We start from the raw sequence: 18,358 nt of genomic DNA on the forward strand, positions 1-18,358 counted from the left end.
ACGATAGGGGATATTCCTATGCTCAAGAAATTTCTGCATTTAAAAGTGCCTACGAGCCTACGAAAACTGCACGGTGTATTCTATTTTAGATAACCTATTTAGAAATAAGCCGCTGTTGTAAACTAACAATTCTTTTTTTTTTTTTTTCTCTCTTTACTTTAGTTTTTCAATGTGATAGCTTCAAATTAGATTTTCAAAACGAGTTTGGTGTTTGACATTTGCTAAATAGCGTCAAACCAAAATAATTGCGTTGTCATCGTGAACGGGGTATTTGAAATATTCGAAAAATAATGCATTTTTGATAGTTTCAGAAATTTTACAATTTCAAAATTGTTTTTAGTTTAAAAAGAAAAAAGAATGATCTTTTAAATCGCAGGAAATAGTCACCAAAACTAAAACTAGCTTGCTAACACTTAAATAAACGTTTTCCAAATACATAACTTCTCAGAGGTTAAAATTACTGCTGGAAAATAAGAAAATAGTGAATAAAAATGTATTCCTCTTTATTAAACTGATTGAACTTATTAAGGGGTCTAAGGACCTTTAAACTTCCAAAATTTTCGATTTTCTGGAAAAAATATATGTTATGCACAGTTTAATTCTGAACAATTTGACACCTTATTTATTACTATACGCCAAAAACTTTTCGAGTTATTGTAAAAATGCCTAAACTTTCCCCATAGAGATTTATATTAACAGTAGCTGTTTAAGCCTCTTTTTCTCAGGTGCCGGTTTCTTCGGTTTACTCGTTTTGCGCGCATGATATCTCAGAAAGTTTCTTATATGTGTCCGTAAAACTTTTAATGTATGTTTATCTGGTTTATATTTATGACCTGAACCTAAATTTATTTATTTATTTAAAATTATTTATTTATTTTTTTGAAATTTGGTAAGTTAATATCGAAAATTTCCAAAATTTTGGGTAAAAAAACATTTATTTTTAAATATTAACTTTAATTTTTTAGTTGAAATTAAGGTTCAGATCGTTAAGATGTATCAGACAAACATGCATGAAAAGTTTTACGGAAATATCTAAAAAACTTTCTGAAATATCTTGCGCGGAAAACGAGAAAACCGAAGAAATCGGCACCTGAGAAAAAGAGGCTTAAATAGCTGCTGTTCACATAAATCTGTATGGGGAAAGTTGACGCATTTTTACAATAACTCGAAAAGTTTTTGGCGTATGGTAATAAATAAGGTATCAAATTGTTCAGAATAAAATTATGCATAACATATATTTTTTTCCAGAAAATCGAAAATTCTGAAGATTCAAGGTCCTTAGACCCCTTAATTAACAAAAATAATTATAAAACTCATGGCGAAACAATCGGATCGAATATGAAAACTAGGCATTTAAGTAAAATGTAATATTAATAAAATGCTTACGTGTGAAATGTGACAGTTCCTCCCTTGACACGTACAGCAGTAGTGTGCCATCTCGCACTTGTTATTTTGAATTAGAAATTCAACTGAACCAAAGTTTGGCAAACATGATTCCGTAGAAATTAATGACATGGAAGACGTCGTCTGCTACAAAAGCCGTAAGTAATATGATTTGGTTTGTGAGCAATGAAAAGGTTGTCCTTGCTCAGTCTACTCTTATTACACTTTGCAGCAAAAAAGAAAAAGCCTTTCAAAATGCTTCTGACATAATTCTTGCTGATTATTATGTTAAATGACCCACCCAATTCAAATTTAGCCACTAATTTCCTCAATCAAGTGCCATCTTTTGACAATGGTAGCCCCCATTTTTTTTTTTTTTTTTTTCATTTTTCGACTGTTTTATCGTTATTATTTTTATATAGAGGAAAGGAAAATATTATATCAGCCATTAACACTCTTCTGACGGTCTAGAGAGGTACACTGTTCAAAACATGAACATTTTTAGCAAGTTCGGAGACTCAAGGGGGTATTCCCTCTTGAAATATTTTATTAAATAATCAAAACCAGAATTTTTCTTTTCTTTTTTTTTTTTTTTGCTTTCTATGGGAATGTTTTTACATTTTTTTAACATAAATTTTGGCACTAAAAGAGTATATTGCTCACGTCTATAAGAACCCATGTCCAAAAAAATGTTCATTGTAAAAAAATAAATAAATAAACAAGCATATTGAAAACATCTCGTTTTGCATAGTCAGAGTCACATCGTAAATCTTTAATACAGAACCTGTTTTTCACTATATCATGGAGTGATAAACAATGGTGCTAATGCATCCCCAGAAATAGCCACGTTCCATCTAAGCACAAACCTTAATTTAAAAAAAATATGATAACAAAAAATGAAATGCATTGCCTCTTGCCTACCTTAAAGGGGGGGGGGAGTAGCATTTTGAAGTTTTAAAAAAGGGATTTTTTTCTTTTTTGCTTCGTCTTGTAGTTAAAAATTTTAAAAATATATTCCCAACATTTCAAGTCGTTTCGAGCAAAATTTTTCAAGTTATCAAGTATTCAGTCTTCGCTCCTTCAATTTGTAGCTCCGACAGATGCCGAAGAATGCAGCAGTTCCGACTGCTGCGGACACTCAGAATGACAGTCCTGCCTGCGTAGGGTTAGCTAAATATAGTATAAATTAATAATGAAAAAGTAATAGGCTGAGGAGATTGAAGCTGCTCTGTACTCTATGGAGCTGGAATTGTTGCTTTTTAGTTTCTAAAACTTTGAACGCGTTTTTTTTTTTTTTTTTCAAAACCGCTTTTTCAAAGTCTGTGTTCAGTCCCATTTAAAAAGAATTGACCAATTCATTTAAAATTTAGTACACACATTCTGGATATAAAAAACCTCCCCCCTACGTTCAGTTTGCGATTTTTTTTTTATTGGCTTTTTACAAACAAAATAGCGGAGTTTTTCGTGAAAAATAGCATTTTTAACTTCAAATGACCGCCAAACATTTTAAAGACAAACAAAAAAAGATCTGAAAACGTAGGGGGAGGGATTAATTAATACTTTGACTAAATTCAAATAGAGTTTGATTTCAGATAAATGTCAGCTGAGATACACAGTAAACACCGCAAATCACCTTTCTCCAAAGTTGCTCTGTCACCGGCTTGTCTGCGGATATTTTTTGATCCAAAATTTATAAAATAATTTTAAAACCAGACATAATAATGCACAAAAAAAAAAAGGTTTTAATAATTTTTATTTCCTACACGTTAATATTTTTACGTTACTTTTGTAAGAAGAGAAACTTTGAGCGAGGAACAAAAATTTGAGCAATTCCTTGCTTTGGTTAGGACGTTTTTAGAAAGACTTTTTTGCTTTTTTTTTACATCTAGTTGTTAAAATACTCACAAACTAATCCGACATTAATTTTACAAGTCAATGTAATGAATCTGTACCTCAATGTAATTCACACAATCGCTACTTTACAGGAGAAGAGAAAATCATTTGTCTGACGCACGCTCTTTTAACACTGGTAAGTAATTACAGAGGCTTAACGTTAGCATGTGACTAAGATTCTACATACAATGCATTAATAAACAGAAAATCGCAATATTTGAACTTACAACAGTCTGGCTTTGAGATACAGAAATGATTAATTGTATTTATGCTTCTTTGGTCATCTGTAATCAAATTTTACGGGATGTGAAATAAACCGACCGGCACTGTCCAGAGCAAACCGGAACGTCTGGCAAGCCTATTTATACGTAATAATGTTTGTAACAAATAATTATTGTAGAAATCAAAGAAAGATAGCTAATGTGATTTTTAACATATATTTTGACATTTTCAAAATTATTTTACTTAATTATTGATTTTTCAACTTATTATGCATTTAGGGTAAACACGAGTCATACAAAATCAAATTTATTGAGTTCCAAAAAAGTGTCATTAGTACAATTAGCTGTTGATAAAACAAACTTAAAAACAACTTTTTAGAAAAAAAATTTAATAATGCACTTTCATAAAAGATTAACCGCAAATAGCATCACTATATTAAAAAACTCCGATTCTGTCGGAACTGTAGAATCAAGAGGGAAAATTGAATATTCATTTAAAAGCCTTATACTACTAAAAATCAATTCAGGGCCGTGTCCAAGGGGAGGGTTTTAGGGGTTAAACCCCTCCCATTGGGGAAAAAATTAATAAGCCAAATTAAGAAAATGTGTATTTGGTTTTTATTAACACAAATGTAAAAGTTAGTGTGCAGCAATATCGGAAAAAAATAAATAATAAAAAATAAATAAAACTTTTACTTTGAAGTTATATGCAATTTACAACTGTGAGAGCTTTATTAATTAGAATAATACTTTGGAAAAACTATGGAGAATGAACCACAGAATGATTTGTCAATACCAAGCATTATGAACTTGGTACTGTCCAACCACGGATTGCATGGAATTTTCAAACGTCTAAATAAGACTAATCTATGTGAATAAGGGGGAAAAGTAAAAATTTGATTTTTACTTTTCCCCCTCATTTGAATGAGATTCTGCTTTGCAAAAGCTGACATCGGTAAAAAATAATAGATTCGTCCATTTCCGGCAGTAAAACGGATGTTTATCTTTCCATACAATCCGTGGTCAGACAGTACATGTTGCAGCAATGAAGATGCGTTGATTGTGTTTGGTAATGTAATTTGCATCTTCAATAAGCTTTTTCTTGTCTAGTATAATAAGCATTACTTCAGTATATGAAGCCTGATATACATGCTACATTATAAAAGAACTTGTGAAAAGCTTTTTAAACATTTTTATTCCATATATTGGAAAGTAAACAAATTTGAATAGAAAGAAACAAACAAAGTTTTTTGAATTTTGAATAAAAAAAAGCTGTAAAATGATGGAGTACTGCTGTTACTTTCTCAGCCAGAATTATCCTTCAAGTGCAGGAAGGGGGGGAGCAGTCTTTACATGTGTATAAATGTCATACTGGGATCGGCAATTGAACATAAAACTAAAGTTTGTAAGGGATTGAACTCCCTGCCCCCCCCAGTTAAGGATGTACTAGTTTTAAAACCCCTCCCTATATGAAAATCTGGACACGGGCCTGAATCAATTTCAATTGTTTTATTTGCTAACAAATAGAAACTGGCAACAGATAAAAATTTTAAATCATTGTGTTTCATTTCCTTGTTCGTCAACAATGAATTCGGTGATCAATAGAGTGAATTAAGGCTTAGCCGTTATTGAAATCTGCTTTAAAAAAATGTTGTAGGTCGAATTCTATGTAACATGGAGGTTTCAAGAATTCCATCAGACGTGGAAAAAATTTCTCTAAATTTTAAAATATGTTTTCCCTGCAAAAATCACGGAAAACCTTTTAGAGGTTTTTAATTAAAATCTTCGTTAATTAATATCCTCCAAAGACGCAACCTAGCTAAAAACACTCTCGATCGCTCTCCTTTCGAAATTTTTTTTTTTTTTCAAAATCGGTCCACCCGTTAAGGCGCTAGAGTACCACAGACAGATACACAAACACACAGACACGTCAAACTTATAACCCCCTTCCTTTGTGTGTCGGGGGTTAAAAATGAAATAGATGCTTTTTTTTTTCTCCTGTAAAAGTTTTCAAACTGTGTAATATAGTAATACACCGAGTTAGGCCAACCCGAATTACACGAACTTTGATTTTCGTGGTTTCTTACTTTTTATCACATGGCCAAGACAGAATTTGTTCCACCAATGTTTTAGCGGCTTTATTTAACTTTAATAAACCAAAAATACTTTTTTAATATAGTCTCAAATAGCAACCCGTAAAATTTGTTTACCAAATATTAAAAGTATATATATTACAAGGTTGAGTCCTGAACATCAAAAGCTACCAGTTTTTTAAATGTGATTAATGTATATTTATTCTATTTTGCTTCAACACTCATGGTATAAATGTCTTCCTGCAATCTATGTCGGGAGCATTCGTTTGCGTTTCGATGGTACAATGTAATGACTGTTTACATGCTAGTATTCCCGCACAATGATGCTATTTAAGAGCCATTATTTTGAAATTCAGACAAAAAACGGAAATTTTGGCAGTGACCATTTTTGATTTTCCTAATTTTTTTATAGCTCAAAGTAGGCCATAAGAAGTAAACATTCTGAAATTTTTAGCTTTCCAAAAATTTTTTTTCGCTCGTTAAAAATTCCCAAAGTTTGACGTTTTGCAGCGCTTTTTAGAAAAATTCTAAAAGTCGCATTTCAGTGCGCTTTAGCTCTTTACAGAAACACCACCCCACGGTTATGTTTATATTTATTGGTTGTACTGTATCTAGTGATGACGACTTCATAGTTATGCTGGTTGGGGGTTGTTGCTTTCTTCAGATAAGGGGTCGCAAAGTATGGATTTTATCCGTTTTCGCGCAAGTTGAACCTGCGTTATTTCCCCCAAAAAGCCACCCCCCGAAAAAAATGTAACATATACTGAAAGTTTATACTATGAAGAGAGTAAATGACACAACATTTGTTTGAGGTTTAATTTTTTTTAGGAGAAAAATGCCCTGATATTTTTCAAATTATCAAAAATTGTGCTTTTTTGATCACAATTAACTCAAAACAGCATCACTAGGAAAAAAAAAAACCTTTTATATATTATGGTACCTGGCTATGTGTAAAACATCATGAAAAAGAAAGCAGCATGGGATCTCTTCTTGTTTTCCAGAAAAGAATTTTTTTTTGTAGCTCATTTTATGCGTTTTCTCGTACGTAAAACGTGTGTCCAGTATGCAGATTAGATCTTCTAAAACTTTAAGGATGTAGTAAGAATGTATATATGTGTGTATAGAGAAAGAAAAAGACTAGTAATACTTTATTTTTCTGATTTTTACAAATTGATGTTATTTTAATTGCAGGTAACTCAGAAAACGATAAATCGATATCATATATATATATATATCGTATCAATCCCAAAATAATTCTTTCTTATTTATGTCCGTAGCAATGGAAGAAATATCATGAACAATATCTGTTTCATTTTCCTCTAAATGCCTTTTTTTTATGTCATCTTCAAATACCTCTAAAAGGCTGTCGGTTCTTGATAAATCAGTATTATTCGCTTTTTTTCCTTTGTACATCGGTTAAAAGCAGCTTCAATTTGACTTTTTGTCAGATATTCGTTCGGTTGGAATATTTTTATGTCTTCAATCATCTCTATTCTCATTGCATGTTCTGCAACAAAAGAGGAAATAAAGAAGAAAACATTTTGGAAATCTTATGTGAGGGGTGGGCTCTCGTAAAAGTACACAATTTTCATTGAAACAAATAGAATTTCTTTATGAAAAGTTCCTCTATGGTAAAAAACCGGCAGAAAACAGACGTCCGACCAAGTAGAACATGCAATAAGAACAGAGATGATTGAAGACATAAAAATATCCCAACCGAACGAATATCTGACAAAAAGTCAAATTCAAACTGTTTTTAGCTGATATCCTAAGCAAGAAAAAGCGACTAATACTGATTTATCAAGAACTGACAGCCTTTTAGAGGTATTTGAAGATGACATAGAAAATAGACATTTAGAGGAAAGTGAAGCAGATATTGTTCATGATATATATATATATGATATGGATTTATCGTTTTCTGAATTACCTGCAATTAAAATACCATCAATTTGTAAAAATCAGAAAAATAAAGTATTACTAGTCTTTTTCTTTCTCTATACACACATATATACATTCTTACTACATCCTTAAAGTTTTAGAAGATCTAATCTGCATACTGGACACATGTTTTACGTACGAGAAAACGCATAAAATGAACTACAAAAAAAAAAAAAAATTTCTGGAAAACAAGAAGAGATCCCATGCTGCTTTCTTTTTCACGATGTTTTACACATAGCCAGGTACCATAATATATAAAAGGTTTTTTTTCCTAGTGATGCTGTTTTGAGTTAATTGCGATCAAAAAAGCACAATTTTTGATAATTTGAAAAATATCAGGGTATTTTTCTCCTAAAAAAAATTAAACCTCAAACAAATTTTGTGCCATTTACTCTCTTCATAGTATAAACTTTCAGTATATGTTACATTTTTTTCGGGGGGTGGCTTTTTGGAGGAAATAACGCAGGTTCAACTTGCGCGAAAACGGATAAAATCCATACTTTGCGACCATTTATCTGAAGAAAGCAACAACCCCCAATCAAAATAACTATGAAGTCATCATCACTAGATACAGTACAACCAATAAATATAAACATAACCGTGGGGTGGTGTTTCTGTAAAGAGCTAAAGCGCACTGAAATGCGACTTTTAGAAATTTTGTAAAAAGCGCTGCAAAACGTCAAACTTTGGGAATTTTTAACGAGCGAAAAAAATTTTTTGGAAGGCTAAAAATTTCAGAATGTTCACTTCTCATGACCTACTTTGACATATAAAAAAATTATAAAAATCAAAAATGGTCACTGCCACACCTTGTCTGAACTTCAAAATAATGCTCTTAATGACTATAAAAGCGTGTTTAAACAAATACTGAACAAAATGCAATTGGTTAGTGGAAATGGTAAAACACTTTGCATCTCAATTTTGTTTATACGGAACGCATTTTCATCAGGGACGTTTTTTTCTAGGGGACGTTTTTTCCGGGGATGTTTCATCCGGGGACGTTTTTTCCTGTCACCTTCTCAATCTGCAACTGTCTAAAGTCGACACAAGATTTATTTCTAAGTTATCTACTGCATAATTGATTTTTCAGTTTGTAAATCTTAAATCTACCTTTTTTGTATAGAATTTTTTGTTGTTCACCGTGTACTAAATATTTGTGGAAGACATCCACCGGCATTCATTATGAATTTTATGCATGATCTAAAACTGCTTAGAAATTATTCGAACAAAGTTTGTAAATACCATAATGTCCAACGCAAAGAGGTGAATTTTTATGTTTTGTGTTTAAATTAGTTGTTTCACTGTGCTACATGTTTTGAATTTAATAAGTGTTATTTTATCATCTCATACTGCGCGCAGAATTTTTCAAAATATAAGTGTCTTAAATGCACCTTTACATAACATTTGGTCACTTAAGGGGGAATCGTGGAAATCGTTAACACTTGAGTGCTTGGCACAGGCTATGATTGTATTTTGAGGTTCTCTACGGCATAAGTCATTTTTTAGTTTATAAATATTCAATGTACCCATTTTGGATAAAATAGTAAACTTTTTGCATAGTAAATAAATGCTATTATGTTTTGTGTTTAAATTAGGTTTTTCACTGTCCTACATGTTTTGAATTTAATAAGTGTTATCTCATCATCTCATATTGCGGGCAGAATTTTTCAAAATATAAGTGTCTTAAACGCACCTTTACATAATATTTGGTCACTTAAGAGGAAATCATGGCTCACACTTGGGTGCTAAGTGCAGGCAGGTTATGATTGTATTCATAGGTTCTCAACTGCCCCCCCCCCTCCATACCTCATTTTTCAGTTTGTAAATATAAAATCAAACCTTTTCGAATAAAATAGTAATTTAGTTGCATAATAAATAAATGTATTAACTGCCTTTGAGCAATTTGTATATAACGTTTTACTGTTCACCGTGTTCTAAGTATTTTGTGGAAGGGCTGCATTCATTATGCAAATGATCTATTTTTTTTTACTTATTTTTATTTCCCCATCTCATACTCACTGATAGAAAATCCTTTTGGCTGCTTTGTTATTTGGTTGTTTATAGAGATGCTGTAAACTTTGACTTTTTGGAGGGGGGAAATTATCAATTTGCGGAACAGAACTCCAAATATTACTGAGCGAAAAAATATGGGTCTACACACTTTTGTACATTGAATGAAAAGGGTAAAATCTAAGCGATTTTACCGTCCCTGCAATTGATGAAGAATGTTTCTCATGACCCTTTAACCACTTCATAAATCTTCCCTCACGAAGAACATGCTGTGACTGCATTAATACATTTGAATACTGCCTCACTTATTTTAAGAATATGTAATTATAAAATCTATTATGCTCCATGTATTTTTGCAAGATTTATTATGTGATGCAATAAATACTAGTTTATATATTGCTCTCATTTCTGTTTCTAACTTCTTTGATTGAAAAATTTGAGAATAGTTGGATTAATGCTGTCCCCAATAATGCTGGGTTTTAAAAATGCACAAAAGTACAATACAATTTTAAAAAAAAGTCTGGGATTTTCATCAAAATATTAAGCAGTTGATTCCTAAAACAATTTTAAATACTCGATCAGATAACTTTTCAAAATTTGTTCATAGAAATGCAACATTGAAAAAAGAAAAAAGGTTCTGATGCAGAAAATTGAGTGGAATTTGCATAAGGGTGAACTATTAAATTAGTAGTTTAAATTATGGTTTTGGGTTATATTTTTTTTCTTCACATTTGTTTAATGTACTAATCAGTTTTTCCCTCCAAAATTCTGCTGCAAGAAAAAAAAGGGGGGGGGGGGAATGCATTGGAATGTAAAACTATGAACTTTTGATTACATTATTTTATGGTTTAAATTTCAAAATTTTGAGAGTGAGAAGTGAACCTTTTCTGAAAAATCTCGAAAGACCAACTCCCCCCTCAAATCATTTGAACCATTCCTATATCTAGTCTGGAATTTTCTAAAATATTTTAATAATATATGTTCAAGTTATTTTTCAATGCGGTTTCAACTCTTAAAACGTCAGAAAATTGATTATATTTTCAATTAAAAAATTTTAAGTATTGTAATTTGTTTTTTAAAAACTTGCTTTACATAATAAAAAGCTTTACAGCGTGAACATAAAATTGTAAATAAAAAAATTGCGTCAGAAACTGCATCGAAAATTAGTATTAAATGAAAACAAACATTAACAAAAGCTACAGTACAAAAGTAAACAGCAGTCTCTGTCCTGCTGATTGGTCAATTCCTTTCAAAGTGATGTCATCGCACGATCGTCGTGGGATATTTGTACGCTCAAGACGAAATTGTGAGAACAAAATAGTTCTAAATAATTTTGATTACTGAAAATTAATAGACAATAATATATTGGAGAACTTTATGAATTTGAGTTCCTTAGCCAAGACTGTGTTGTATTTCGGTGGAATAAAATCCACCATGTTGTCAGAACGAAAATTGATTTAAAGCTGCGTTTGCGACTTCGGCCCACAGACTAATTTCAAAAAAAAAAAAATGAATGCAAGTGTACCTCTTCTCCTCCAATTTAAAATAGAAAGAAAGTCAAAAATAGAGAATTTCACAATTGTAACAAAAATAAAGAGAAAGTCATTACACGGAGTCTATGATTGATCGCGCAGGCCATTAAAGCTTTCCGAGTAAATTTTGTTTTTGATCAGTTGAGTCAAGTTTATAGATAGTTGAGGGACCACCTAGCCATCTCTGTTACACATTTAGCACCACCTGGGAGACGTGTGAACTAAGGACATCACGCGCGGACGTGAGTAACATTGCCATCCCTACCAGAGATTGTATAAAATTGTTCTTTTAGAGTCTATAATTTCGAAAATGTTCTGCTCAAAATTGTTTTTAGATAAATAATAAATTCGAAAATTTGCCAATGGGGCGACCTTGAACACTCCTCTCCCCACAACAAAATTAAAGATATTCTACTGTTCTATTTAAGACTTCACTTTTAGAATTAAAATATCGCAAATTTTGCGGAAGTAAACCCCTGGGCCCCCTTCCTTTCAAATCGTTCAAAAATTGCGTTTTTCGAATTAAGGGGTCTAAGGATCCTTAACCTTCAAAATTTTCGACTTTCTGGAAAAAATATATGTTATGCATATTTTAATTCTGAACAATTCGATACCTTATTTATTACCATACGCCAAAAACTTTTCAAGTTATTGTAAAAATGCGTAAACTTTCCCCATAGAGATTTATGTTAATAGCAGCTGTTTAAGCCTCTTTTTCTCAGGTGCCGGTTTCTTCGGCTTTCTCGTTTTGCGCGCATAATATCTCAGAAAGTTTCTTATATATTTCCGTAAAACTTTTCCTACTTGTTCGTCTGGTTTATATTTATGACCTGAACCTAAATTTGTTTAATTTTTTTTAATTATTTATTTTTTGAAATTTTACAAGTCATAATCAAAAATTTACAAAATTTTGGGCAAAAAAAAAAATATATATATATTTTAATATTACCTTTCATTTTTAGTTAAAATTTAGGTTCAGATCATAAATATATACCAGACAAACATGTATAAAAAGTTTTACGAAAATGTATAAGAAACTTTCTGAGATATCATGCGCGCAAAACGAGAAAACCGGTACCTGAGAAAAAGAGGCTTAAACAGCTGCTATTAACATAAATCTCTATGGGGAAAGTTTACGCATTTTTACGATAACTTGAAAAGTTCTTTGCGTATGGTAATAAATAAGGTATCAAATTGTTCAGAATTAAATTATGCATAACATATATTTTTTTTCCAGAAAATTGAAAATTTTGATAGTTAAGGGTCCTTAGACCCCTTAAAAGACAAAAACGTGTAGTGACGGGAAAACGAGGGGCAACGTAAGGGGGTCATAACCCTCGTGAAGCTTTGGAATTATATCCATATTTTATATATTCATGCGTGATATATGTGCACTTGCCGTCTCCATAAAGTGCACTATTGTTTACTATATATTCTCATGTTTACTATATCTACTCATGTAAAAATGAGGGCCCCTTGAAAACATTTGCTACGGGCCCCGCGCTGGCTTAATCCGGCACTGCAGGCAATAGATATATTCAGGCAATACATTACTTTTAACTCTATGAAGCAACTCATTTTCAGGAGTAACGTTTCATTGGCTGAACAAAAAAAGTTCTAAGAAAGGACCTAAACTCCATGTTACTGTTTTATATTTCGTTAATACACATTACCTGCCGAGCCCACATATTTGCATTATGTTTAGCTTCACTCATTGTCCATGTGTCACTTTTGATCAGTTTGAATTTCATCAGGTACCAGAGAAAATGATCTTAACACCAGTACTATCAAGAAGATAATGTATTCTATAAGCTATATTTTGTTTTATATTTAATATGTAATAGATGCAGAGGTATGCATGGCATTCAGTAGATAATGCGCAGCGCAGAACTACTACTTTTTCAAAACGTAGAAACTACTTCTTCAAAAATATTTTTAAAGAAATGGATGTACAGTCGGAACCCGACCTACGCGAGGGATGCGTTCCAAGACCAAACGCGCAAGTCGGAATTTCGCGTTGTAGAACGACGTATGTTTAGAATTTTTTTTATAAGCATACCCAATTATTTCAAACATGTGTTAACAAACCTCGTTTTGTTTCAAACCATTTCTTAACTACATAGTATTACCGTATGTTTTATAAAGAACTGACTTTTTACTGTACTTTAAAAAAGCGTTACTATTTAACATTACTACTATTACTCTGTTATGAAGCGCAAAATCAATGATCAATAAGATACATGCACTTAAGCAGTAGGGTACTTACAGAAAGAACATTACTGCATTATAATAGCACTGAACAGTAGATATCGAAATTTTAATTATAATTTTTAAGATTATGAAGTTTATGCAGTATGGGAATACCACTATTTCTGGTTTGGCTTCTATTTTCATGATGTTTGTATTTTGCTCAGACATTACTCTGAGAGCTTCATCATTAAAACTAAGTTCTACACTTTTGCGGATTTCCTTTTCTTAAACTTTAATTGTACGTATCGAAGATTAACTAATACCGAACTGTCGTGCTACCTTCAAGGCACTTCATAATTGTTCAAGTATCGAGAATCTTTACTTTTCCTTGAATTGTCAGGAACTTTTTGTTTTTCTTTCCACTTTTGCTGATTTTAGATGACAGTCCTCGTTTGGGAACCATTCTGTTTTATCAACTTTCATAAAAAGGAAAAAAAAAAAAAAACCGTTAAAAGCGCCACTCCTTTCCAAAAAATTTCATGTTGCAAGAGATTAATTTGCGTCAGCAATAAAAAATTCATTACTCATGGAAAAACTTGCGTTATAGCCATTTCGCGCAAGTCGGATCGCGTTGTAACAGAATCCGACTGTATGTATGTGTGGTAGAGAATATACTACTTGAATGCAGTTTAAAAAAAAATAAATTTTAATATTTTTATGAACTCTTAAGACACTTTTTCTACAATTACTAATAAATTATAAATAGGGAAATGTGGGGCAAAGTGAAATTAAAGTTAAGAGAACTTAACTTTTTTCAAAATGAACAAATTGGAAATATGTGCTGATAATTATGATACATAATGAAGAACAATGTATTTGAAAATAAAACCTGCATTGAAACATTATTTTTCATTTTTGGCAATAAATGAATAAATATGCACCCCCAAAAAAAGTGGAAATATTTCACTTCTTTTTTTATAGAGCGAAGTGAAAAATATTATTTTTTCTAATGAAATATTTTCTATTTGATTGTTGAGCCATTGATAAAATAAATGAGTACTTAAAGAATAGAATAAATGATTTAATGAAAAGGAATTGAAGTAATAAACGAATAAATATATCAGAAAAAGTAAATAGAGGAATAAAATTGAATTAATTAAAAAAAGAGTAAATGAATGAATAAATAAGGGAATTAATACCCGAAAGATGATAAAGGAAATAATGAAATTAATTAATGAATGATTAATGAATGAATGCATAAGTGATTTTATAAAGGATTGTATAAGTAAATGAAATGAACTATTTCACTTTGCACATCCACTTTGTCCTGCCTGCATGCACTTGACTAACTATACAAAGTATTTAAAATATAAATAAGTATAACATTAAGCAAATAAATACTGTACCAAATATTAGTAGGTCTAAATTAATATTTAAAATGTTCAAATGAGAACTTTATCGTTTAATAATGACAAAACGAAATTATGAATTACAGCAAAATATTACAGTATCAGTATCAATTTTTGAAAATGGTTTGCGTTATCATATTCTTTGATTTTCAGAACAAATTCTTTCTTGCCCCATTCCTTATATAGTTAAAATAACTACTAGATAAGTGGAGATAAAAGCAGAGTAAACATTTCCCCATTCCACTTTGATCTCCTATTTCACTTTTCCCCACATTCCCCTAAACCGTAATGTTATTCAAAATATGAAATAATTATAAAATAAGCCAATTTAAAGTAACATGGGTGAAAATAACTTCCACTTTTCAAAAATTGTTGACAAATTTACAACGTGCAAAAGGATTGAAACTTAAAGCTCAGCACGCAATTTTCGGCGAATATAAGCAATATCTTTTACTTATATGCCTCATTTTAGCTTTCAATGACAAAAAAAAAGAAAAATGCAACAGCTATTTTTTCTTGTTGTGAATGATTTTGTTTAATAAAATCGCATTTTTAGCACAAAAATTGCGATTTTTGTCGTTTTGTATCAGGTTGTATCAGAATTTGAAAATTAGCGCAATTGGCACAGATTTTCCACCCCTGCAATAATAACTATAAAGGGAAAACATACTATTGAGAAATTACATAAATAATAATTACTATTGAGAAATTCTTGGATTTCGTATGCATAAGTACACATATAAGGAAAAAAAGCACCCTTTGTACTATGGAATTTCTATTGAAGGCACCCTTTAAGTGCTCTTTCATTTGGAAGCATCCTGCCGCTTTTTTGGTCTGGAGTAAACACTACTGCATATGGGTGTGCATAATAATATAAAAATACTTTCCTTTTAAAAAGAAAGCTTGGCGATGAAAAAATATTATAAAAGTAAAGGAGATATTGTTCTGACTACATATTATTTAATGTAATCAAAGGAACTTTCTAAAATTACATATTTCAAAAAAAAAAAAAAAAAAAAGGAACTTGAATATGAAAGCTTTTTGAATGGCATTTAATATGATCTTAATATTTCAAAAAACATAGAATTTGCAGTGAAAACCAGGAAAAGTTAAAGTTCTGATCTACTTCTGGTTAGCATTAGCTTCAAAGTGTATCACCAATAAATTCCCTCCTCAATAATGCATATATCATCGCATCAGAACAATAGTAAGATACCTTAGTGTAATTTCTAGGATTTAAGATATCTTACTGTTGCTCTGAGATGATGTTTAAATTTTAACGACTCATGAAATGAGGTCATATTAAAGAATGGATATATATATATAGAGAGAGAGAGAGGGAGAGAGGGTAAGGCCACCAGTAACACAGTCAATAGTTTGGATATAAATAAGCCCTTTAGGCGGGTAAACCTGATGTTGCTGTGTCCCATGAATATGATACAACCATCTACGTTATCAGAGTGAATTTTATGATCCAGTTGGTATTTACAAGGCAGTGGTGGAAAGTCATGAACAGCTACCATGAGGTCAGCAGGTATTTCCTGTTCATTTGAATTCAATGAGGCCTTTTTAGTCTTAAAAATAAAGAATTTTTGCACATTTTGAAGAGAAAAAGGAATTTTGTCCATCACTCATCCTGTGTGTGACTGGGTATCATCAGATTCGTTGGTCTGTTTTTTTTTTTTTAATTGAGTAAATAAAACCAGAATTAACTAATTCAAAGAAACCCGAAGCAGCAAAACACTAGATGAGATGTTGTTGTTCGAGAGAAAAATAGTTCTTAAAAGTCTAAATACATTAAAAGGCTCAGAAAATTGAGTTAACCTGAGTTTTAATAAGCATGTCCCCCCCCCCCCCCGTGACTGGTGCCCTCACCCCATCATGAAAAGTCATGCACACCATATTTTGTTCTAAATAAATTAAAAACAAGGTCCTAATTAATTTATTTATTGAGAAAAACAACAATGTATTAAAGGGAAATATATCTCAATTACAAATCAAGGTACTTTTAAAAGTCATTTGCAAAGAAATTATGGCAAAAATTAGTCATTTACTTTAAGCATTATTTTCATCAGCATTTAAATCATTTTTATCAGCATTCATATCATCTTTGTCAGCATTCAGATCCTCTTCATCAGCATACGAAACCTCTTTAATAATCTTCAAACCCTCTTCTTGGGCATTCAAAACTTCTTTATCAGCATTTAAAACTTCTACTTCAGCATTAAAAATCCCTTCAACTGAATTCAAAACATCTTCAACAGTATTCAAAATTTCTTTTTTTTCATCATTAAAAACCTCTTCAACAGCATTCAAAATTTCTTTCACAGTCTTTGAAGCTTCTTTCAAAACTTCTTCATCAGCATTCATAACCTTTCCATCAATAACCAATTGAATTGGGTATAACTTTGATAGTCCTTTAACATCATGTTTGCTACATCTTGTGCCAGCAGCATTACATCCCATTTTAATAGCAGTTTCCATGTCGTTTCCTTTCATCAGACATAGAATTGTGACAACAGTGAATGTTTCATCAGCATCTAAAGTGCTGACATGCCCTCCTGTATTACGACAATCTGAATAATATAAAGGACCAGCATATTCTCTAGCAGATGCTGTACCACTCCAGAAACAAATGAGGACAGCACTGAAAACAATATGATGCACATAAAATTATAAGAATATTACATTAAAGATATGCACACACATTACTAAATGAAAAATCAAATAGAATATTTAAGGCAGGAGTTAGAGAACAGATTTTAATTTGGTATACATGATTAATTGATTTTTTCTTAAAATTTTGTGTTAAATTTCTCAAAACAAAATTTTTTTTTACACATAAGTCATTCTGGTTAACATAAATTTATCCAATTAAAGGAGATAAAATTACTTCCAGCACATCAGCTGTTTTAAACTGCTGAGCATTTGCTACTTTTAAACAGTTTCTCATATTTTCTAAAGTTTCATTACTCAACTAATATTGAACTTTGATATCCAATTCACTTATTTACCTAGTTTTTCAAAGCTTACAGAAGGTGGCCAAATTATTGGAGTCACTACACAAAATCTCATAGTTTGAAGTTCAGGCTCACTTTTTGAAGAAATTAACCACAAACCACGAACTTATTTTATTTTACATTGCTCTTGGTATCATTTTTAATGGTTTTCAGAAGTTACAGCACTACTGGTCTAGGTCATTATACAAATAAGTACGGTTATTCCTGTTTTAGTCACCATTGCATAATAACGACTGTTGTCATGATGTTATTTTAAGTATTCTAGAAATATTTTTCTGAAAGTTTGTTTCTGCTATAGTCAATACATAAGTAACACTTACTAATAAACTACTATTGCTACAGTTTGTGATGGAATTGAACCAAGCATATTTGAAATCTTCCACCCCCTTTCTATCTTCCCCATCCCCCTGCTTAAAATTAAAAGCATTTTATCTTGATTTTAAAAGCTCAACTAAAGCCTCTTTAAATCTGTATTTAAAGATTTAAAAAGTCAAGCTTATAAAAAATGACTATAAATCTAATTACTGATCTCAGGTACGTTATTATAAGATACACATAAGAATATCCTCATGTATACAATAACGAATTTACTGATCAAACAACGCTCCTGATGACTTCGATAATGAAACTTGAGCCACGGCATGAAAATTTGATATTTTTTTATTATGC

General features: G+C 31.3%; 1 protein-coding gene across 2 annotated transcripts in view; it reads right to left on the reverse strand.

Moving 5' to 3' along the window:
- Positions 1–16,649: 16,649 nt before the first annotated feature.
- LOC129231690 (ketohexokinase-like) overlaps positions 16,650–18,358 on the reverse strand; it is a 62,222-nt gene continuing 60,513 nt past the window's right edge. For both annotated transcript variants that reach the window (XM_054866053.1, XM_054866054.1), the window contains exon 6: positions 16,650–17,316. In XM_054866053.1, coding sequence (XP_054722028.1) covers positions 16,725–17,316 — 592 coding nt within the window. In that variant the 3' untranslated portion in view covers positions 16,650–16,724. The remainder of the gene's footprint in view (positions 17,317–18,358) is intronic.

Source organism: Uloborus diversus, chromosome 10 (assembly GCF_026930045.1).
Source record: "Uloborus diversus isolate 005 chromosome 10, Udiv.v.3.1, whole genome shotgun sequence".
NCBI classification, from domain to species: Eukaryota; Metazoa; Arthropoda; class Arachnida; order Araneae; family Uloboridae; genus Uloborus; species Uloborus diversus.